The 24,853-nt window shown below is 42.7% G+C and overlaps 1 protein-coding gene across 1 annotated transcript in view; it reads right to left on the reverse strand.

Moving 5' to 3' along the window:
* The window catches only part of lrp4 (low density lipoprotein receptor-related protein 4), a 118,596-nt gene that overhangs the window by 40,098 nt on the left and 53,645 nt on the right, over positions 1-24,853 (reverse strand). The window contains exons 2-3 of the mRNA XM_083969383.1: positions 23,485-23,631; positions 1,719-1,835 (exon numbers count right to left, since the gene is read on the reverse strand). Coding sequence (XP_083825509.1) covers positions 1,719-1,835; positions 23,485-23,631 — 264 coding nt within the window. The remainder of the gene's footprint in view (positions 1-1,718; positions 1,836-23,484; positions 23,632-24,853) is intronic.

Below are 24,853 nucleotides of genomic sequence, written 5' to 3' on the forward strand. Positions count from 1 at the left end.
TTCATAGCCAGCTTCCCCATCAGGAAGTAATTCGGTGTCTGGCTGCTGATAGAGTATGTGGGTCAACAAAGGAGGAGAAGAAATCACTGGATGACAGACAGACAAGAAAAATCATTCAGAGGAGAGGGAGCTAACCTGCCTGTGACCGCTGCACATATGAGGGAGAAGACAAGAGGTTTTATGGAAAACAATGGCTGTCAAGTTTGGGCCGAATCTGCTCTTAGAGAATTCATTTAAGCGTTGTTAAAGCACAGAGCTGCTGCTTTTCAACACACACACACACACACACTCACACTGTGGCGTCATGGGCAGTGATATCTAGACAGTTTTCATTTTAACTTACACTTTCAAATCCAGTGTATTTGTTATTTATATAAGAAACTAAGGTTTCATTTTACTTTACTTATTCCTACTTGTTGTTTCTTGTATTCAAGTGTGCTAATCTGTTCATTTGGCTTGTCATACCGTGTATTAACTATGATGCTGCAAAGGAATTGCCCTTAAGGGATGAATAAAGTTGTGCTGTCTGAATCTGAATGCCAACATCATCAACCAGTCTGTCCGTCCCACGCTTATTCTGATTGGAACGAGCTCTGCATCAGAGAGACCAAAAGTAGATTTTCTTCTAAAAAAGTTACCGAAGCAAAACTTGCTGCATCCTGGGCTTCAGTTTGTGTCGAGGACATTTGTGTGGGTTGGTCCTCGCCTCTCGCTGAAGTCGGCTTTCCGCATTGGTCTTGGAGTCCAAACTGGAAGGGAAGGACTGTCTCCTGCAGGAGTCAGATCTCAGCAGTCAGCTCTTCTTGCTTGGGCAGGTGAGAAGAGGTTGCTTATTTTCGAACGGCACTGCTTTTGCTGAACGCCCCTCTGTTGTTTGCACCCCCTTCCCCTCCCCTCCCCTCCCTCAACAGACTGTCTCCATTCAAATGTATGAGAGAGCTGCGTCGCTCACACCGGGTTCAAAAGGCCTTACGACCTTGGAATAATGCATGAATGCTCCTGAGTCAGAGTGACGAGAGGGTTTTCCTGTTCCTCTGCAATCTGCCAACACTGCATGAATGCAGCGTTAACTCCTTAAACAGCTCTTTGATGAAGTGGAGGGAACAGACTCTCGCTTTTCCAAAACAAGACGTCCATGTGCAAACGGTCTTCACAAAGACAGAAACGCAGAGATGGGGGTGGGGGGGGCGCGCACACAAACGCACACATATGCTCATATCCGCCGAGTAGCGGTGCAGGGATACATAAATATGACTGCAGATATAGACACGCAGTCCTCACTTCACTGCAGGCTGCGCTCTTCCACAAATCAAAACAGGAACAAAATAAACTAAGGGGCAAAGGTCAGAGAATGCCTTGTGTGCTGCATGTGGAAGTGCTGACCTCTGTGTGTGTGTGTGTGTGTGTGTGTGTGTGTGTGTGTGTGTGTGTGTGTGTGTGTGTGTGTGTGTGTGTGTGTGTGTGTGTGTGTGTTTGCTTAGAGTCTAAAGAAGTTGCCTGTGTGTCTCTCACAAACACCTCACTGCACATGGCTGCGTCACACATCTGTCCACTTTAATAACTCGTCCCCCGAGTCCCAGACAGAGGAGGGCCAGAGTGTGTCGGTGCGTGCGCGTGACGGTGCGTGTCGGTGCGACTGCCACTGATTGTTTGTGTGTTTGGTTTGGCGACAAAGAGAGAGACACAGAGAGAGAGAGAGAGGGTAAGTGTGTACTTACGACAGTCCTGCTCGTCAGAGTCGTCCTCGCAGTCGTTGTCTCCGTCACACACCCAGGAGCGGCGGATACATTTTCCGTTGTCGCAGTGGAAGTCCAGCGGCGAACAGGTGGGGAGCACTGCACAAAACACACAAACACAGACGACGAATGTGTCAGCAGGAAACATCACACACACACACTCAACGGAATGAGAGGAGACAGGAAACAGGCTTACACTTGTATTCAGTGAGAATTATCATAAAAGCAACAATATGCACAAAATAAAATGAATACGTTTAAATGACTCAAACCATCAAGAGAGAGTTCATTACCAGACATGTAGACAAACAGTAGTGCCAGCTTAGTATTGAACAACTTAAAGCTTGTCTTTATTATCTGTCCATCTGTTTAAAGTCAGGTTTGTGTTTCTTCCATCTGCTGTTCACTCTGCTTTCTGGTCTCTTCTGTCTCAAAGCTACAGCGAGCTCATATCTTCAAAACACTAATAATGTGTTTATTTACCACATGTTCAGGATATTTTATGCAGATGTTTTGTACCGACGCATTCTGTTAATCCCTCAGAACAAAATACCCTCTGAATTTAAGCAGTCACACACAATCTAGTCTAAGCAAGTCTAAAACTGGTATAAAAAATAAAAGACTCAATCAGAAACACATTTTTTTAAAGTTGTGGATCTGATCTGATTCCCACCACCTACTTAATACTTTAATAGTTTCAGTCCTTGTTTTCAAGACATATTTGGGTCATTTGTTGCAAATTAGAGAGAACTAATTTAATATACAATGTTATGCAATGTCCCTGATGAATAAATAACACAATTAAGATGATTAGTTGCTTGAAGAATTATGTCATAGGACATATTTTCCTTTCTTTATAGACAGCAACAGACAGTGGAAGGTCCAGTAGAAAGAGATAAATGGGCTGAAATGCTGCAAAGGATGATGGGTCAGACTTAAATCCAGATAATTAGCTGTTTAATTGATTATTTCCTAATGATTAAAATGATTAATCTGTAGTTTCGGCTGAAATAAGAATATTTTTTTGTGTAAACTGATTGTATTTGACTAGTGGACGGCCTTTTGGACAGAAAGAACTGTTTAAATATGTTAATTTCAAAATATTGACAGTCATTTTTCACTATTTCCAAATATATTCATTGAAACAATTAGGCAGATTATCAATATCATATAATATATAATATAATAACTGCTTGTTACAGTCAAATAGAGTAAACTTTAAACCAGAAGTGAGGTCAGCCCATCACAGTGATGAAGCCTCTCCTTGTGCTGGGCTGCTGGCTGCAGTAAAGGTCAGAATTAAAATGCAGGAGCGTTTATTCTCTGCCTGGTCCCAGCTCAGCCTGAGTCGGAGCCTGGGAGCCTGATCTGGACCCACCAGTCCCGAGTCCTCCTCTCTCCCACCGTCTCACCCTGAGACCCGGAGAGAGCCGCACTGAACTCAGCTCTGCTCAGCGCATTCCTCCTTAACTTCATATCCGCTCTAAGTGCAGCGACTCGCTATCTAAGCAGAGCCCGAATGACTGGCCCTTTGTCATCCGCAGACAGGGCTAATTTAATTACAGGACCAGAGAGGGATGGAGCGAGGCAGGGAGGGGCTGGAGAAAAGGAGGAGAGAGGGAGCAGTAACTCCTTACAGTGGACTCTCACCCTGCCTGTCGATACCGCCGCGTATGAAATATCGGCCGAGCGTCGCAGACTTTATGAAAAATGTATGACGTCACGCGGCGAGTCAGCCAGCGAGGCAGACAGGCGGACGAGTCGCGGGGGCCCTCGGTGAGTGAATTAAGTAAGTGTGTGTGCTGGGGTGTGGCTCTGGGTCTCTGGGGGGGGGGGTGGAGAAAAGCCCCACTGACCCACATACCCCTGCATGGTTATTACATTATTCAGACAGAAACACAAAGAGCCACGAGCAAACAGGACGATCAGGCCTGTCCAATCTCTACCCGTTACTCTCCTCACCTTCTGATGAACTGTCTCTCTCTCTATGGTTAATTTACACCAGCAGACTGGTTGTTTGCCTTGGTTAGCATACAGTATATACAGTAAATGCATTTCTCTGATCGCGTTCTTCGCTTCTTTCCTTTTAGGCAACCGCTGGGGCCAGTTTAGTCCTGGACGAGGTGAAAATCAAGTGACATAAGCTTGAGATGGGTCATTGTTCTCCACCACACAGGTCCAGTCAAAGATCCTCAACACATTTAAGGTCTGAGAGCAAGACTAGAGATGCACTGATGCATTTTTTTCCGATCCAATCCGATACCGATACCTGGGCCGACCGTATCGGCCAATACCCGATCTGATACTCCTGTTGAATGAATGAACCGTATACCTTGCCATGTGAGTGAAGGCATCAGGCTTGACATAAACATTTAGCCTTGTTAAAAAAAGGTTACAAATTAACTAATTTATTAACAAATAACAAAGTGTACATTAGCAGCAAAAAGAAATAAATAACACTAGATTGCTGTAACTGTATTGCTGTGTATGATATTAATAAAAAAGAAATGATTGGATCGGAATGCTGGATCGGCCTCATTCATCCGATATCCAATCCAGCTAATTAGTCAATATTGGAGCTGATATTCGATCCTGGTATCGGATCGGTGCATAAGCAAGACACAACAAATGGGCTAAAAGCAAATCATTGACTTTCCCCTTCTCTAAGCTGATAGAAAGGCTGCAACAAAGAAACAGGAAGCCAACAGGCAGGATCTGGTTTCTAGAAAGAAAACAGTAGGAACCTGCTCAGATCCACTGGTGAAAGTCGTTAAAGTCCTGACACCTGCACAGCAGCAGGAAACCTGAAGTGCAGACGGGCCGAGGCGTCTGCAGCGTCCGTGACGGGCCGTCAGCAGAATTACAGGCCTCGCCCACCGAAAAAAAGGGGGGAGAAAAATGCTGCTCCTCGACATTTCAATAAATAATGCAGCTTATCTGGAGAGGTGGAGGGTCGGCGCTGGTGTTAACAAGCGCACACTCGCGCAGACAAACACACACATGCAGACATAAGCAAACTGTCGCTGCGCAGGGATAAATAAACACAGCGCTGGAATTGTTTAGGCGCGCAAATTGAAAGCGATGCAAAATGTATGCAAATAAATATCCTTCGCTCACTCACTATCCCCCCCTCTCTCTCTCTGTCTCTGTCACACACACAGACACACACACACAAGCACACACACAAGCACACAGTAGGTAAGATCTGCTCCTGGTTTCAGGTGGGTCAGCAGGGAGCATGCTGGGAAGTTTGATGAGGTCTCTGAGCACTTTGATCTCTCTCATCACACAGATTCTGCTCTGCTCAGCGCGGCCTTCTCACTACCACTGCATTCCTGTGAAGCTGACACACACACACACACACACACATTAATTAACACACTCTGGTGCCATCCCAACATTAGCCTGTTATTGCGTGTTGTCTGTTGCATCGCCAGAGTCACTTTATGATGTACTGAAACTTTTTGAGTTGACCTGATTTCCCTCCACCCACCACCTCTTCCTCCATTTCCCAGCATTCCTACCTCCGGGAGACAAAAGTGGGGTGTGCGTGTGCTAAATGTGCCTGAGCTGACAACAGAACTGATGATGAAGATGTTTTATAAGTCAAGAGAAGAACAACAACAGTGTCATATTTCACATGCTGCTGACCACACACTTCCTGCTGTCTCACCTCCACTAGAGCACGTTAACCTAACAGCAGTGGACACACACACACAAATGTGTTTTCTTTCTTTATTCCTTTTTTTCCTGGGGGGAAATTAGCTTAAAGGGATAGTTCAACATTTTGGCAAATTGGCCCATTGCCATAATCCCTATAGCTTTAGGAGTAGGTTTGTTACCGTTAATTGTCGGTGCAAGCTATTTTTAGAATGGCGGAGCAGAGCCGTGAGCCGCTCAGAGCTACGCTACATTGGCTAATGGGATTTCTTGGTTTCCCTCATCAAACTCATCAAATACACAATCCAACAACTCCAAAACGCTCTCGTGGACAAGTTGTGACCTGCACATTCACCAAGCTATGATACAAGCGTAGCGCTAAGCAGCTCGCGGCTCTGCTCCGCCGTACTAAAAATAGCTTGCACCGACAATTAAAGGTAACGAACCTACTTCTAAAACTATAGGGATCATGACAATGGGCCAATTTGCCAAAATGTTGAACTATCCCTTTAAAACTTAAACAAATTCAACTAATTGTTCAACTTTCTGCACAAACCCAACACTCACTTCCAGGTGACGCAATAACACAAAAACACACCATGTTTTCTCCAGTCACGCTCCCACGCCCTTTCCAAAATATCTCCCCTGAACATTCACCGTCTATCCTCCCGAGTGCCATTGGATTCACATGTGTTAACAGACACACACACACACACAAACACCCTGACCTTCACCGATGGGCTTTTCTCATCCCAGCACCAGAATTCCCACTCGCATTCCACAGCTCATTCCCACACACACACACATACACACCTGCCATTCCCATCATCATCTCAAGTCTCTTCCTCTCTCATTCTCACACACACACACACACACACACACACACACACACACACACACACACTGTAAAGCTAAACCCCTTTCTGTTTATCTCACTGATTGTTTGGTTGATCAATTAAATTGAACAACTGAGTCATTTATAAAGGGAACATTGATTGTCCGCTTGATCAATTAATCACTGTTGTGTTCAAAGCTTGTTGTCATTTTATTAAATAACAAACTGAGATCTAATCAATATTGAGCATTTACTATAGAGATACTTTTTTTGTTGAAGGCTTTCCTGTGTAGCAGTTCTCATCGACACTTATCTCACTTCTCTACTTTTATTCTTGCATTTTCTTTTACTTTTAGAGGTACGTAGCCATACACTGTATTATATATGCTGCTGTGTGTGGAGAAATAGTAAAAGCTGGAGGTAAAATGATGAAAAAAAAAGGACAGACGTCCAGATCACCGCTGTGAGTAAAGGTTTCCAGTAGAGACCACAGTGATCCTGAGCTGAACCGACCTGTTCTGAAATCTTTATTAAAAGCTGCTTGGATGAAATATTCTCTTTGGACGAGCGGCCCGTCGTCCTGCTGAGAGATCGCTGGTGGGAATCTTCATTTACATCATCTCAATCCAAACTTCAGTGTTGAAGTCTCTTTTGATTACATGCATCAGCTTTTCAGAAACTCAATCCCACCCCCCCTTCAATTCGTAGAACCGCTACATATAATAAGGTGTTCTCTAGTTTTCCTGTCAGAACTGATGAGGCACATTTTGCCTATACAAGATCAAGCACAGCTAGACAATATAAAACACTATTATTGATGTAATTACAGCATAAAATGTTCTTACTTCTTTGACATTCATGACATTCAATGAGCATACCACATGGTCTAATCTATTTCTTCTGTAGAAGTCTGATGGTTTGTACATCTCCAATACATATTTCTACCTAGGCCCCTACAGTAAGTCTGTATTATCAGTTACAGAGCCAAAAGAGATTTTCCTGTTGAGTTTAATGCAGCTAAATTTAATGCAGCTTTTTACTGCTGTGGGCGCTGCAGTCTAAAGCCAGTTCACCTTCTTTGTCATGGGGTGAAGGATGCACTTTCAGAAATAGATGCACAGTTTTGAGTGTGACTTTTTTTTATACACGTTTTAAAATACTTCACTTTTTCAGTCTTAATTAACCCCATAATAATGAGCTCTATTGATTTTGCATGACTTCACCGACTACAGAATGTGGATGCCTGATTTTCATATGCTAGAGTGTGAGTGTGTGTGTATGTGTTGCCATGTCTTTAGGAGGATGTATGTGTGCGTCTTTAAGTGGCCTTGAGCAGCAGACTTAATGGCCTCTCCTTTACCGTGGATCAGCTGAATCAAGTAGCTCTAATGGGACCAATATATCTGTCTAAACGCCGCTTATCACACACCGGGTCAACGGATGGGAGGATGGACAGATGAGAGGGGAGAAGGAGGGAGAGGACGCTCTCTGCGCCTGAAAAACAGATGTAGACTCCAGAGAGCGATAGAGGAGTCTGCAAGTCTAACAAGGATATTTCACCCGATGAGCTAAGATAAAGGTTTTCTCTTACAGCCCAGAGCGAGACGGTTCACCTGCAAATTACTGGAAACATTTATTCACAGTGCTGAGGTGGAGCTTTTTTTTTTTTTTTTTTTTTAAATCATTCTGACTCCATGTTTGGAATCAAGCAGCCAGAGATGGAAAAAAAAAACAAGCTTCAACAATAAATACAAGGGAACATGAAAAAGAACTGCCCATAATTAAAAATTTGCATGCAAAAAAAGTCCAACTCAGCACCTTTTCACATGCACATGATGTGTTTGTCAAATGTTTGTGTCATGCGGCTCCAAATTCAAAACTTCAAACTGAAACATATGCAAATACTAAACCACGGGTCACTGCTGACATAAAACAACCTTCTGATTGGAAAAGAACTGGGTATTCAAAATGAATGACAGACGTACGGGAAAACTAATTCGGAGGAGTACAGGCGCAAATAAATCAAGCGAAGAGGGGATTGTAAAAACTGAAGCTACTCAAGGACAACGACTCCAGAGAGACGTGGTGCGGAGCGGAGACAATGGTTGGCCCCAACTCACAAGCGGACCAGCTCTGCACAAAACAACAAAATTTGGCAGTTTCTTTCTTTTTTCTTTCACAGATTCCAGTTCAAGAGGGGGCAATACTGGGCGGCACACCCCTTCACAGATAATAAATATTAGGAAATCCATCAGTCACTTGGGCCCTGTGTTCTCTAGACTCTTTCAAGCTGCACTGCACTCACAAGTAACCCACTCACCTAAAAGGCCACTTTATAAAATGATTTTCCAGCAATAGCCTCAATGGCAATAGTTGTTAACATGTTATTGTGCAAATACCTTCATATCATTTAAAGTTAAAAACCTTTGATCTTGTGGATGCTTTCCAATTTGCCCACGCAACAAAGAGGACAGCAGTAGCGCGTCCAGGTTACTTTGGACAGAACCATGTTGACTTTGTTTCATCAGACCTGCACTCACACTTTGACCTTTTGTATTCAGTCCGTGCAAAATAACAACAAATTTCACAGCTTTGTGAAAAAAAAGTGCAGTTGTATTAATGTGGCAGACCAGTGCACCTTTAGTTTAGCTCACAAGAGCGCATAGCAACCTCTATAGTCTCAACATGTACCCATATCTTCATGGAAAGAAAAGGTATAGCAGACTAACACCACCACATCCTTTGTCCCAGTGTGTCTCAGTTTAAGAGAAAAGCCTGTTATGAATGGCTCTTCAATACTTGTTATATTTTATGAAATAAAAACACTCATTTATCATGTTTTGTATGCTGTTATATGTTATATGATGTGATGTCATGTGTGATTGCTAACTGTGCAAAGTCGGTCCTTGAGGGACAATAGGGGCATAATTCATTCATTCATTAATTCATTGAAAGCCAGAATGAGGGAAGCTAAAGCTGTGCAAACAGACGGTCTACTCCCCTCAACCCTTGTTTCTTCAATTATTTCTTTTTTACTTTTGACACTGCACCCAAATTATTCATGTTCTTACATGTAGGGATTCTCCTCTAAAGCCTCTAACATTTGTCTCCTTGTCTGGATTCTCTTCACTTTCTCATGTTTCCTTGGCTTCAGCTTTGCACTGCCTTTCTAATTATGAATGCCATTTGGACTTTTCATTTTTAAATCTTTTTAAACGAGCAATAGAGCTGAGAAAGAGATTCTGAAACAAAACCAGAGCAGAGTAAACAACTAATGCTTAACAGAAGATCTGAATGTAATGTGTGGCATAGCACTGTCGGTCTGGGGCCAAGAAATCCTGTTTGATTTAGGAATGAACACACAGACACACACACACACATTGTACTCTGTACCTCTGCTAGTTGCAGAGCGGGAACGCAGCACATCGTAACCCATCATAAAATGGTAAAAGGACTCGATGAAGAATATCTGAACAGCTTGTGAGGATTGAAAATGTATTATTTCAGAATTTAAAAGCATCTCCCTGGTCCTGTCTGCTCAAGTCAAACTAATGCCCTCTGTCCCTCTCATCCGTCTCAGCCTCTCCTTCTCACTCGCTCTTCATTTTCCTCTCGTAGCTGATCCCAACAGAGGCGGCTTATCTGATTCGAGGCAGCTCTGGTCGGCCGCCAGGCGCATATTTCAGTCCGTCAGACCGGAGTGGCTGCTGCCAGCGGAGTTTTTCTTGGCAAGGCGTCTGGCGGTGGCCTGTGTGATGGGCTCTCGCCGTCCTCCTCCTCCACCTCCACAGTAAACAGACCTCCTGCCTCGCCTCGCTCCGGCCGCAAGCTTCCCTTCTGCATTCTGAACGCTCGCCCCTGATTTAGGTTTTACGATCCTTCTGAGGGTGACATCGGTCTTTATCGCCTCATTACAAAGCCTTTATGACATCAATGGAATCGAAAATGCAAACCTGTGAGGAAAGATTGTCTATCTATGTTTTTTTTATAATCATCACCGTCTCTTTTGTGAAAAGCAGACAGCCAGACACTTGAGTTGGATCCTGTATCTAAAAGGGAATTTTTTTAACCTTGTCAACACATACATTTGATGTTTTCTAAAGAGTATTTTCACATAGTTTAAAACAAGTCCTGAGAGGAACTGAATAGCAGTAGTTGACACATCAGATTAGGTCATAATGCTTTGTATATAAAACATTGAACTTCCAAGTGTCGCTGTCTAATGACTGTAGTGTAGAGAGAAGTAAAGTGTTCTCCTCTGAAATATTAAAGCCTTTAAGTGACATTACACTATGCTCAAGCGTCCGTGCTTGTGCTGAATGAACTGCGACTCCGTCACAAGACGTTTTACTGTCCCCATCAAGACAGATTAATGCCCGAAAACTTGCTAGTTGCCATGGCAAATCTCTTCCGAGTGCTCGAGACCGGCGAGTACCACTCAAGAGCTGTCATTGACAACCCACACACTTTCTTCTTCTGTGGCTGAATGGCAGGAAATACTCTAATGTGGTCTAATGATGACATTAGACGACTATTATGATTAACTATCACTGTCTGAATGAATTTATAATTCCTCTAATGTTACCTTGTCTGTCCTTTAGACACCCAACCATAGCAGGCAATTCATCTCCCTGCACGTTACACTCCATCTACTTAACTGTTTACTGGCCAAGGATAATTCATTCATAGCTAGGATAATACGAGGAATGTGCTTCAGAACTGACAGAGAGGTAAGACTAGAGAAGAAATGTATGAAATGTCCACAGAGAGAATAATCAACTGCAAATGAACTCACTCAGTTTTAATGCAAAGGGGCAAAGATTCCATAATCAGCTTCAGGATGTTTTAATTTGAAGTTGTCTGAGGGTGAACTAGACCTCTGCACCTCCTCTCGTCACAGTTTTCAGACTTCGGGAAAAAAAAAACCTAACCTCTGACAGGAGGCTTTGACCAGTCACTGGTGTAAAAACAAGTGGGAGTGTTCCTATTGGCTGCTCTCCAAATACAGATCTGAAGATACTTACTTTTACTACACCTAAATGTGTTATAGTGGTTGGTTGTATAGGTAGAGCCACGACAGCAGGCGTAGAGTCCCTATGTTGAATGGTGCTAATAGTTCAGCCTTTTGCTAACTGTAGTTAAAGGGATAATTCAACATTTTGGCAAATTGCCCCATTGCCATCAAATACACAATCAACAACTCCAAAACGCTCTGGTGGACAAGTTGTGACCTGCACATTCACCACGCTATGAGATAATAACGGAACGTTACAAGGCAGAGTTGTTTTCGAGGCAAATGCAGAGACTGTTTGCCAAAAAACTGACCCCAACAGGAACGCGCATCAGCGGTTTTGCATGAATTTACCTCAAAACAACTCTGTCTTGTAATGTTCCATTATTATCTCATAGCGTGGTGAATGTGCAGGTCACAACTTGTCCACGAGAGCGTTTTGGATTTGTTGGATTGTGTATTTGATGAGTTTGATGAGGGAAACCAAGAAATCCCATTAGCCTCCGTAGCGTAGCTCTGAGCAGCTTGCGGCTCTGCTCCACCATTCTAAATATAGCTTGCACCGACAATTAAAGGTAATAAACCTACTCCTAAAGCTATAGGGATTATGGCAATGGGCCAATTTGTCAAAATGTGGAACTGTCCCTTTAAAAGTGTCACTGTGTTGCTTTGAGGGGCGAGCTGCAAATTGCAGCACTTGTTCTTTCATACTTCTCTACATTTCTGCTTTACAGTCATGTCTTATCTTACAAACAAGAAAAGATATCTAGCGACACATTAGCATCTCCAAAAAAGTAGGAGGTGGTCTCCTGTGGACCGTGACTGTGATGAGTAAAATTCCCAGACAGTCTGCCCTTGAAAACTATGTCCAAGCTGAATTTCTGGCTTGATTAAGTTGCTAAAAGATCAGTATCTGCAAAGCAGCATTCCCAGGTGATCAGGGGCCTTATCAAATCATTTTAGTGATCCGTCCAGCAGATCACCAGATGATAACTTAGTGTGGATCAAAGCCACCATGTTTGAGCCACCTGCAGGACAAAACAATTGACAGTCTGTGTCAGTGCAGCTCTGATTTCAGATAATAGGACAGTTTGAGAAGATTTCCGGCAGCTAATAAACACACACACACACACACACACACACACACACTCGCAGACACACACAGACAGACGGGCGTGAATTCTGGCACACAAAACTGATTCAACCAGAGCAAACGCAGCTGTGGCTGTCTGTCTGGTTGTGTGATATTAGATGAAAGCATTTGTCTACTGACAGGAGGTATGTCAACACGCGTGTCCTCATTGTGAGGGACGTGTTCCAGAGTCCTGCAAGTTCACAGATTCATTAGGGAGCGGAAAAATAACATCAACTCAAATATAGATTTTTTTTTTTTTTAAGTTGTCTTTAGTGAATAGTTCGAACTGGAAAATCTTAAAATGTCTCGATTGATCTTCCTTTTTTTTGCCCTTTTAAAAGGTGCAGTCCTTTGTGTGGCTGCTACTACCAGACAATATGTCAAAACCAGCAACAAGTGCCCAGCACAGGTTCTCAGAACCTCCGCTGATGTTGAAAAATGTGTTTGTATTGGCTGTCAAAAACTCCAAAAGAAGTACTTGTATGATTATAAACTGCAGTGATATGAAAAGCAAAAGCAGAAGTATTTGGTGCTCTCATCCCGACTGCAGTCAGTCAGTCAGTGGTTTGTGATTAGAGGGAGAGATACATCTGGAGTATTTTACCTCTGGCGAACACTTTCCTCATGCAAAATCACACATCCAGATTTGCTCCTTTTCCTTTGTCATTTGGCACAAACCCAAAATGCAGCCAACCTGCAGCAAATGTTTTCTCTTTCCCCGCCAACAATCTTTCTTTGTCTCCCGTTTAAGCTGTTACATAACAGTAATGGAGAAGACACTGTGGCTACATTTAAATATCTCTGTGCTTCTCATCCAGTGTGTTAAAGCTTCTTATTGATTTCTAAATCAGTAAATCTTTTTTTTGTTTGTTTCTAAATTATACAATAAGCAACTGAAAGCACCCATGAAAAGAGTGGAAGTGTGAAATTGCAGCTGTCAGACGAGGAGGTCGGAATGAGGCTGCAAGTAAACAGACACGAGCAGCACATGAACTGAGTTTAATAAGATTCTGCTCAGGTAAGACTTCATCTACTGTTCAATGAGTTCAAAGAATACTTTCAATTAAGCTTCAGCCCATTTAATTATGACTGATTCAACAAACAAGTTGAAGTCGATGAGAAATAGTGAATCAACTATTCCTTTCATTTTCTAAACTTTGTGATTACTATTAAATGCAAGAAAATTGGAAAAATTAATTTCTACAATTGTAATTTTCTAAAGCTAAAAGTTTAAACTCTATTTGTTTTTTTTCTAAAAACTACAAACAGTGGTTGTTCTTTGAACCCAGCTCTAACTTCAACCATAACTGAAGCAGATCAGTGTTGGACAACTCATCAATCACATCTCTGGCCTTTTAGTGCAACACATTTGTATTTTTTCTTTCCAAATGAGTTAAATCTAAACTACTGTAGCTCTACTGTCACTTACTGATGGGATGAACTGCATCATATATCTGTCATACATATAATATAATCCCAACATTGTTTTCAGTCCATTTGCTAAAGATGGAAAACATACTGTAAATGAAAAAAAAAACATTGTACCATTGTAAAATATCAGTCCAATAGTCCAATATGATGCTAAATTAAGTGTCTAATGGTTGAACCTTGTCGACCCCAGTAAAATAATACCTTCACGTCCCCTAGATCACTTTAAAAACTTGAAGCCATCACCTCTAACACACACGCAACATGTAAAACCCACTCAAACAAACTTGTATTTACAAAGAAGGTAAAAACCAGGCACCAGACCAACCAGGTCTTTGTTTCTCTTCTCATTTCTGTCCCTTTGTCTGTCCTCAATCGGCCTCTAATCATCTCCTCCTCTGTGTGAACAAGTGCGCTCCCCTCGTTTGCTGAGCAGGGAGTAAATATTTAGGAAGAGGCCGGAGGGGAGCGAGGAGGCAAGCAGGGGATGAAGAAAGAGAAGGGGAGGATTATGCTAATGCGTCCAAACAAGCACGGTCAAACACTGAGACGGAAGGCGAGACAGAAAATACTAGAGGACGAGAAGAAAGAGACAGGAGGAATGGGGGGGGAGACCGGAGTGACGGAAGAAATTCAAGCACCCAGAGAGAAGTAAATGAGGAAGCGTTGGGTAGAAAGAGGAGTGAGCTGGGTTTTGAAGGTTTCCTGCGGGCGCAGAGCAGAGTGAGGAGGAGATGAAGGGACAGGGAAAGAAATTGACACATAGAGAAGGAAGGGATGGGGTCCTAATCTTCTCCGCTCCTGCTCTTGGATCAGCTGAGCTCCTGCGGTCACAGCTGCTCTGGGATTGGCTAAGACTGCAGAGAGCGCTGGATTAAAGGAAGGGGGGGGTGTTTTCTTATTTTTAGGTGATTTATATGTGTGCAAGTTTGTATCAATCCCCCTGCAAAAGCAGTGGGAGTTGCAGGCCTAGATATCTGACCCAAGGACACTGTGGCCATTCAATCACTTGTTTTGTTAAGGGTCAAGGTTTTGCTTGCTGTTAAAAACTTCAAAAGAGATTCAGACTCAGTCACCAGCTTGTATAGCTTTTAGCAGAAAAGCCCAACTCAAGGATTAGACCAGTTCAGACTCCTGACAGAAAAAAAAAATGTGTCTGAGAAGTCAGGGTCTATAGGAATCTTCAAAAATGGTTTTGATTCAGTGCAATAGCAAACTACACTGAGGTTAAAACGAGTTTTACTGATATCACAGAATAGGAAAAAGAAAATGAAGACGATTTAACACCTGAATCTGGACGTTGCGCTGAATTATCGCTAAATTATCAAAATAACCAAAGCTGTCTGAAGCAGCTGAGTTATTACGTTAATGGATAAGAAACCCAGCTGTGCAAACAGGATGTAGATTGCACGATGAGCCCCGTTCTGAATCCACCTGGATGTGGACGCCACAGGACTCCTGACAAGCTGCATTCAAAACACTTTCAATACTTAAAGTTCACATTCAAGAGGCTTCAGACAGTTGTGTTAAACTGTGAAAAACGGCTGTTGCTAGGAAACTGACAACAACAAAAAACAGGCAACTTTTCCCCTTTTCAGCGACGGTTGAATGGTTCAGTGTTTGTTGCTCTTAAAGCATTGACAAACAAGGACGCGACAAAATGTATCTTTCCACTTCGCTGCAGATTCACAGTCAATGGGTTCTTCCTATAATGAACTGTTACTTCAATCCGGGCCTGGAAGAAGAAGTCCTGGCGAGGGTCCTCACACGCAAGTGTAAGAAAATGCATCAGTGTGTGTATACCTGAGCGTTTGTATATTTCAGCATACACACCCATTTCCCAAACCTCACGGAGTCGTGTGAGCCAACAGCCGAGGAAGCCAAACCTCATGCAGCGCTTTCAATCACTCACAACACAGATCTCTGCTTTTTCATTTCATCTCATATCCAGCCACCAACACACACACACACACACACACCTCACATCCATCTCTTCTGCACCCCTGTCTCGGCAGGACTCCATCTATGTGTATGTGTGTGTGTGTGTGTGCTTTCACATCCTCCTTACTTCAGTGAAAGTGAAACGTAGAGAGAGAGAACTTGAAGGATGGTCTCAAACAGTGAGGGACGCGGGGGGAGGTCTGAGGAGGGAGAAGGATGGTTGAATAACTCAAGACGTGTAAGTTGCTCAAGGTTATCCCGTCTTATCTGCTGTGGTTACTGTCGTTATGAACACTCCGTATCAGTGTGCGTTAATAAATTTGATTGTCTCGAAGTGGGAGGAAGGATCAGGGGGAAACCTCGAGCCAAGATAAGATATGAAAGAGGGATACATAAGTCAGACTCAATTAGACTGTTGGCCTCATCTACTTTCAGGGTATCTACAGAGCTCAGGAGGCCACAGCCAAAGTTCCTCTGTGGATGGACCAGTTTTCATTTAAGAACATTCAGTACCAAGGGAAATGAGGTGGCAGAAGACTTTAAGTCAAAAAAAAAAAAAAAGTGTGCAGTTTCCCTGCAGTATGAGGCTTAATAAAGAAATAAGAGCCAAAGCTACAAAACAACATCCAGGTTATAAAATGAATAAATAAATGGATAAAAATACATCACTTCCTTTTTCTTTTAGGCCACTTAAGACCTTTTTATGGCACTTGGAACTGAATTAAGTACAAAAACACAAATCCGTGTAAAAGACTAATAAAACACAATTAATGTTATAATACTATAAATCAGCATGAGAAAAAAACTAATCTAAGTATGACAGACTATTACAAGAACCGGAGGTGGTTTTATGTCCTCTGGGGCAAATCCAACAGTGTTGGTGAGAGGACACTGTTATTCTCAAAGTCAGGTCTGACAGGCTTCTAGTTTCTCTGTGGTGAAAATGTAATTTCCCCTGTTTAACCACAGTCAGCTTTTTTTTTTTTTACTTAAAAGGAGCTATTTATAAGTTCTGCTATTGCTATATAGACAATATAAGCTCTGACAGCTGTTTACTTACCTGTCAAGAAAATTTGGAAGTTCAGCATCAAACTTTCATTGAGCTGGGTTTGCTCTTTTCTGTTACTGATGTTAGCATGTTAGCATGCTAGCATGCTCGGAAGACACTTTCCGATACCGAGTCACTGTAGTGTCAAGTCTGCCATCAAGTACTGGCACTGAACAAAAGGCCTTTTATAACTTATAAAATCAGTGAGGATTTGCTGCTTTCTCTTACCTTAAATTGAATTAAAATAACTTTGGGTTTTAGTTGTTTGGACATTTCACAATTTTATGAAGCCTTATAAAACAACTAATTGATTACAGAATTATCCAATAAATACCAAATGAAGGAAACATGTATTTCAGTAAACCATAAAATTTTGATGATGAAACAGGATGATGATGAATTACATTTTGTTTCCAAAAATATTTTTCCTAGCACAGAAATTTGGTGTTTTCTCCTCAACATCTACACTTACTGATGCTACTAAAATATCCAGCACTTGTTTGGATTCTACTGATGCTACTAAGACAAACGTAAACTTTTCTCTTCAGCAAAACAAAAAAACAAGTTGCAGCACAACCTTTAAGACAGCGTGTGACCGCCTTCCAGTGGTGTGGAGGGTGGATTATATAGATAGCGGCGGGAGGTTAAGCCGAAAACCACTGACCACAACGTGACGCAGGCGCCATTCTTTGCATGACTTTCTCCGTCCTTCTCCCTGTTCGTTCAATTTCCACTTCATCCAGCCTCCTCTGATGGCACCGCCACCCCTCAACACAATGAGCACTCGCGGCCATTTCCATAGGAACCAGATTCTCGGAGGCAGCATGTAATCTTCCCTCTCTTCATGAGGGTTTATGGATGTGGAGCTGGCTGCCAAGAACATAAACATATATTCCTCTAATGTCGCCGTGCTTCATGTCAGAGTCTCTCATCGCTCATACATTTGGCCCGAGATCAAACGTAGTAAAAGTGTGCTCTGACCATGTGCGATCCGGAGCTGTGTACGCCCCCCCCCCGAGCTCAGACAGCTGTATCAATGCACACACAAAAAAAAGCAGGTTATTAATTTGATGAAACGTCTGTGAGTTATGCCTTCATTAAATTTCATCAGGGCTAATTAGTGTCTTGTCCTTGAGATGTGTGACCCTGCAATGTGCTTTTCCTGCTCCTCAGCTGGTGAGGCGTGAAAACATAAACGTTTTCAGTCATGGTAACACTGTCACACAAGCCTGGATCATCTTCAGTCAGGCACTTCAAAAATACATTGTGATCAAAGATAATCAATGCTTTGTGTTTTTTTTTTTTTTTTGACATTTTGTGCCAGGCTTTCATTTTACTTTTTTTTTTTTTGTTTCTCACGAAGATCATAAGTGCAGCCTGTGATGTCTAATCTTCTTCTCTGGGTTTATTCCATGTAGCGGTCATGGTACACGGCTGGAAACCTACATGCCAAATTGACTTCTGAGTAAGTGAGTCTGAAATAAAGTGTGGGATGAAAAGACAGATCTGAGTTGGACTGTGATGTGGGTGTTTGTACCGTGCTGTCACAGTGAGGAGGAAAAATGAGCCCAGAGGCAAACTCCTGACTTACCAGTTGGTCCGTATCCTCGTTCTGCTCTCTGGATACAGGAGCAGGAATGAGATAATGCGAAGTTGGAGCCAAAACAAGTTTCATTCACAGGGGTGTCTGGGCTTTCACTGAGGCTACTTTGGGCGATATGTTAAAATTTTTTCCAAACGGCCACCATCCATCTGGTGATTTTGTGCCAAATGTATAAAAAATCACCTGTTTAGGATTACTCATCCATTAGCTATAGCACTTATCTGTGCAGGCTCATGCAGAGGGCTGGAGTCTGTCCAAGCTGACATAGGGGCGAGGGCGCGGTTCATCCTGGACAGGCCTCTAGTCTGTCACCGAGGAACCTCACGGGGCTGCAGTGTGAGGCTTGGACCTTCTAACGGATCTTGGAGTAAAACCACTCTCCTTTTTCATATGTAAAGGAACCTGCAGTAGCTGACTAAATCTGCCCTACAAAGGCAAACTGTGTTTTTCATTGTCAGGTTTAAGCATCAAATTATGAATAACTACCAAGTCTATAATTGATTAGATAAAGGTTGACTGAATTAAATGTATTTTGTAGGTTGTCTTTCTGACCAATTTTGACCATTTTATGGCATATTTTGTGGGCAATTTTGACAGTTTTATGGCAGGTACTGCACCTTGCCTTGGTTTCACAGTGCTTTTTTGGATGGACAGCAAAATAAAAAGCCCAATAACTCTGAAAATCTTAGCAGTACCAATATCAAATTCTACCAGACTGAAGAGAATATGCCACACTTTTGATTGGTCAAAAAAAAAGAAAAAAAGAAAAAATGCAGATACTGCACTTTGCCTTTGTCGGGCAGAAATGGGATTGACAGAGGGATTTTGAGCTTCTTTTTGCCTGTTAAGGATTTTCATTCTGAACAATCCCAAAACAATGCAATTTTAAAGTCAATCTTCTGTTAAAGAATCCATTAAAACGATAAAGTTTTGCTAATGAAAAGGAAGGAAAGGGAAAAATGTGCAGAGTTCATTCAAAAACAGTCGGGGAACCTTGCAAACACGCTGCTATGGAGCTTTAAACATTAAATGTTTTTCTTAAAGAGGACAGATTTATGATCACACGCCTCCAACCCCCCCCTCCTCCCACCCAGTGTGGTCCACTATAAACAGACAGATGTTACATGTGGGGTGAAGAGGAGAGCACATGGCTGTAAAATCCTCTTCCTCCTCACCTTCACCCGCCAGCAAGTCCTTCAGAGTTACACAGTACACACACACTCACACACTCCATGCATGCTCTGCTCAGCCCCCTCATCAACTCCTCTCCAACTCCCTCGTTGGTCTCTGTACAGCTATGAAACTTTATCTTGGGGAACACAAGCACACACACTTACTCACGTACACACATAAACACACAGACAAAAACAGCCACATCTGCACTACACATTTCCACATGATTCCTACATCATAATTAGATCAGAAGTTTACAAGGATAGCTTCATAGACTCAGTTGGACACGTTCCCTCTGCTCCTATTCTCCTGAGTTTCGACACACACACACACACACACACAAATTCCTCCGGGGTGATTCAAGACAATTCTGCTTTCTCTAGCAATTGTTAAATTGGCAGAAATGATAAATAAATTAAAAGTTCAAACAAGGTCTGGATGCCACAAGCTACACTGCTACGATCCCCCTGAACAGAGGTATTCTCCTGTGTGTGTTTATTGTGAGTCTATATTCTCACGGTCACACACACAAACACACACACACATATCTATATCTGCTGAATTGTGGAAACCAACTCTCTTTCTCCACCGTGCACCGAAGCTGCACCTCCATAAATTCAATTCTTCACTACGTTTAGAAAACGTCATTAAAAACCATAAAATCTTGCTCCTTGGTTTTACAAACCCACTCGCTTAATTCAATCAGCGTAATAGAAGCTGAGTCATGCGGGCCTCCACTCTACTTGTGAAACACACACACACACACACACACACAATACACAAAGAATTTCATTTGATTTCAAAAGGAAAACATACCTGAAACTAAAACAGTTCTTCACCTGAGGATATCAATAATGCCGTTAACCAGATACTATAAAAATCTAAAGGCCGGACTATCCAATAATTGCATATATAGGCCTATTTTTTTCTATATTGCATATATCAATTGATATGTGGGTTGTAGCACTGTTCTATCCAAGTTGCCACACATGTAGGATTTTCAAACACGATCAATAGATGATTAAATCATAACTTTAAAACTTTTTCCAGCTCGTGTCCCGTTTAAATAAATCAAATTCTTTTCTGGTGTGCAGTGCAGACTTTAGATATAAACATTTCAAAAATGTTCTCCTTCATAAATCACTTCATTATTAAACGGCCATGGATGGAAAGTTATCCATAATTTAGCACGACAACAGTAGAAAACAGGGACTTCTTATGAAGTCCCAGTAACAAGGCTGAATGACTGATCTATAAAAGTCCAGACTTCAAAGATATTTTAACCATGATTTAAACAGAGAAAAACATCTAACACTCTGTTTGAACAACAGAGTATTTGGCATTTTTGCTTGATTAATGCTCAGTATCAAAAGTGTCAAAACAAGACGGTGATCAATTGCTAAACCTGAGTTACTACGCAACAGACAAAATCAATATCTTTAGTTGCACCAAACTGACAAATCTGAAAGTGAAGACGTCCCAATGTGAAGCATACTGTGCTCAAAGCTTTGCAGACGTTACAGCTAAATAAAGGAACGACATTGATCAGGTTGTTCCTGTTAAGAGATAAAACAAAGGCAATAAATACCAAAGCTGTAGCTTGAAACGGCCACAGCAGCAACATGAATCTCTGTGCTACGAGCTCGGCGATTACGAGATTGAATGGCGTGAGTCCAAGAGGACGAGCACCCGACCGGAGCGCGGGATCGATCAGACAGTACTAATGGATTAGGAAAGGTCCGGCGAGATGCCCTGATATCCGTCAACTGCTTCCATGTGTCTCCTTTAAAAAAAAAAAAGAAAAAAAAAGTGACATCCCGCGGATCAATATGCGGCGATCGCACTCACTGAACGTTCAACCGGCCACGGATCAATAACACTTAGCATCCCCTCTCCCAACCCCTAACTAGCCTAATGTGACAGAGGAAGACGGATGGGGAAAGAATATCAGCGCACAAAGGCGCAGATAGTGTCAAACAAAAAAAAAAGGGCAGCATCTGCTCGACTGCTTGCAGAGCGCGCACAAAACAAGGAAGGAGGAGAAGCTCGCTTTGACATTTCACATCGATACACAGAAGTGTAAAAGAGGAGCGGTGAAGATCTCCTCCACTTGACAAACTGACATGCTCTGCAGGAAAATACTCCTGTCTGGCTCCGCTGCCAAGACTTCCCTCCAGCCAAACGCTGCCTGGTGCCAAAAGTCACTCAAGCATTTTTCTGCACGGGGCATACACCACGCAGAGCGCCTCGCTCTGTTTCTGCACCAGAAATACTACCCCGCCTGGACCAGTGACCCATTCACTGTTTCACTGGGTGATGATGGGATCCATATGGGCCCAATTATACTATTTTTTTTTCTTTCTTACTATTCTGGACTATTTATGCAGAGGGAAACTCTGCCTGAGCACACTTGTACCTTTCTAGCAAAAAGTCAGAAGTCGCTCAGTTACACAAATTTGCACCAGAGAGCTGCCAAGTCCAAACAAAGACTTTGGTGAGAAGTGGGAGTTTAAGGCCTTGCTCAAGAGGACCGTGATACTGAAATGTTGATTTACAACTAACACTTGTCAAGCTGTGAGATCTAACAACAACAAACTTGACTTTTTAAATGAAAGAAGATCTATCATTACATTAGTGCTGATTAAATTCCCTTCTATAAAAATTCATGACAAAATGTTCAATTCAACAAAAGCAGGAATCTGAGGCTGAGACTCCAACTGGCCTGATGACATGGAGCAGATTATCAATATTTTTTTGTTATTCTTTGATCATTAAATGCTCCACTCAGCAGTGTTTTATATGAGGTTTTGACATCCATAAGAAGATACATTATTGTTTTAAGCACCTTAAACCATCTGAATGTAGTTTTACATCTGTTCTCTCAGGCTCCTCTCTGGAGCTCCAGTAACGACTGAGCCATTATTCTGATGCTGGCTGTTTTCTATGTGATTGAATAAAAATAAAGGTTTCAGGTACAACATGGATGGTCTAGTAGCCCGGGGGTAAGGCTGCCATTGATGACTGCATGCTTTATAATCAAATGGCGCTTTTTCACTAGCGCGTTACGGCACGGCGAGGCTCTACTCTGGTTTTTTGCTTTTCCACTAGCGCCTAATACCTGTACCTGGTACTTTTTTGGTAACGCCTCAGCCGGGGTTCCAAGCGAGCCGAAGCGATACTAAAACATGACGTCAGCTGACTGTCTTCCCCTGATTAGCCAGGGAGTCGTCACTGGAAGAGTCGCGAGCGCAACTTCCCCCTAACACTCAAAAAAAGAGAGCGAGACGACGTGGCCATAGCCGCCGTGATATGACGACCCCGCCCCTGCTAAAGAGGTACTATGAAGAACTCAGCTATAATGGAAAAGCATGATGATTTTATTGAGAAAAAAATCTGTTTCTTTCTGTTTTTTATTCATCATTAATAATAATAATTGCAAAATGTGTCTACTTGTACCTGTAAGTCAACAAAAGTGTTCTTTTCATAACGTTTGATTAAAAGCTGAGAGGTTGCAGGTCTGACCCTCTCTCAACATGACCTGAATGACAAACTTTTGTTTCACCCTCCTCTAGAAATGCGGAACTCTCTGTCCTAATTCATCTGTCACCAACTGGGCAAAGGCATTTTCAGCTGTTTGGAGCAGACCAGCTCCTAATCCACTGGCAGGACACATGGATCAAGAAATCACACCAAATCTAATAAACAGGCCTGCAGTGCCCGGGTGCCAACTTGACGTCGCCAACTGCCGCTGGTCAATGGAGTCGACTCAAAGTGGATTTTAACTCTAGAATCTAACAAATGTCTTAATTTGACTTTTACCGCTTCTGTTTTTATCTGTGGATCGATAATAGAGAGAGAAGGAAATAAAGAGAGGGAGGACGACAAAAACAGAATCAGGGGGATCGTGAACTCACTGCATCCGTCCTCGTCGCTGTGGTCCCCGCAGTCGTTGTCTCCGTCGCACTGCCACTGGGCCGGGATGCAGGTACACTCCCCAAAGGCGCTGACCGCACACGTGAAGTGGTTCCTCCCGCACGAGCACTCGGCGCTGCCCTGAACGCCTGCACACACAGAGGGAGAGAGAGAGAGAGAGAGAGAGAGAGAGAGGGGTCAAGCTCAGGTTAAATGACTTGTTTTTGCTTGAATTCAAATAAGCAAATCATGTTTAATGTACAGGTGGACTCACACAAGCGCAACCCGCCTGTGAACCCTGACTCAGACGACAGTGATCAGGAGGAGTCGGACAAGGAGGACTCTTACTGTAACATGTGACACAGCTGCCTATTCAAACATGTGACTTATTGCATTTTTTTATTCTTATTTTGATAAATCCTCACCCTGCTTAACCTTTATGTTTATGTGACAGCACAGCCACAGCCAACCAGTTAGTCCACTTCGGCGTGATTTACGCTGCAGCTGTAACTCCACCCGGCTGGGACTCCACGCAGATTAAAACTACTGTAACCTGGTTTCAGGTCTGACAAAATCGGCTCAGCCACGTTGTTGCTGAACTTGTGGTTACAGTTTTGTCTCCATAAATCACCTTGATGGAGGTTGAAGTAAAAAAGAAAAAAGAAAAAAAGAAAGTTGGCAGGTGTTTTTTATCTTTTAGGGAAAGTCCAAATTAAACCTCAAGTCTTGCAAGACAAGTCAAGTCTCAAGTCCTTGAGGGGGATTTTAATTCACTTCACTTGACTTCACAGACTTTAATTTGACCCAAGGGGACAATTAATGGAACAGGCATGAAAAACACACAAATACACAAAGAGAACTAAGTGCCAAACTGCGCACATGTCTGATGCAAGTACCGATATGACACAACACATTTTCACTTTTTTCAAAGCTGTTTTTCCACAGCCGACACACCGTCGTCGCTTTTCATTACGACTGTGGGATTTTGGTCAAAACTAGTCTCCACGGAAGAACAGACACAAATCTACTCAAACACCCTTTTGCCAAACATTAGCGCCCAATTAGCCGATTTGCCGTAACACTGAAGCGGTGACAAAATGACGGTTCGGTCTGAACGTCAGGCCTGCTCGTGTTCACTCTTCCAGGGAGATTCTGCGGCGTTTCTCCGAGCGGCCGTCTGCCACACACAGCTCCTCTGTCAGCGCTCCAACGAGCTGTGTACTGTAAACTACAGCCTAACACCCCTCCATACAGCCGGGCACACTATGTCACCGTGTAGAAAATGAGACTTCACCAACCAATCTGGCTGCTGGCCACGCTGCGGAGTACGTGATTAATATGATCTCCTCTGGACAATTTGTGGCATTCAAA

Source organism: Trachurus trachurus (assembly GCF_905171665.1).
Source record: "Trachurus trachurus genome assembly, chromosome: 3".
Lineage (NCBI taxonomy): Eukaryota > Metazoa > Chordata > Actinopteri > Carangiformes > Carangidae > Trachurus > Trachurus trachurus.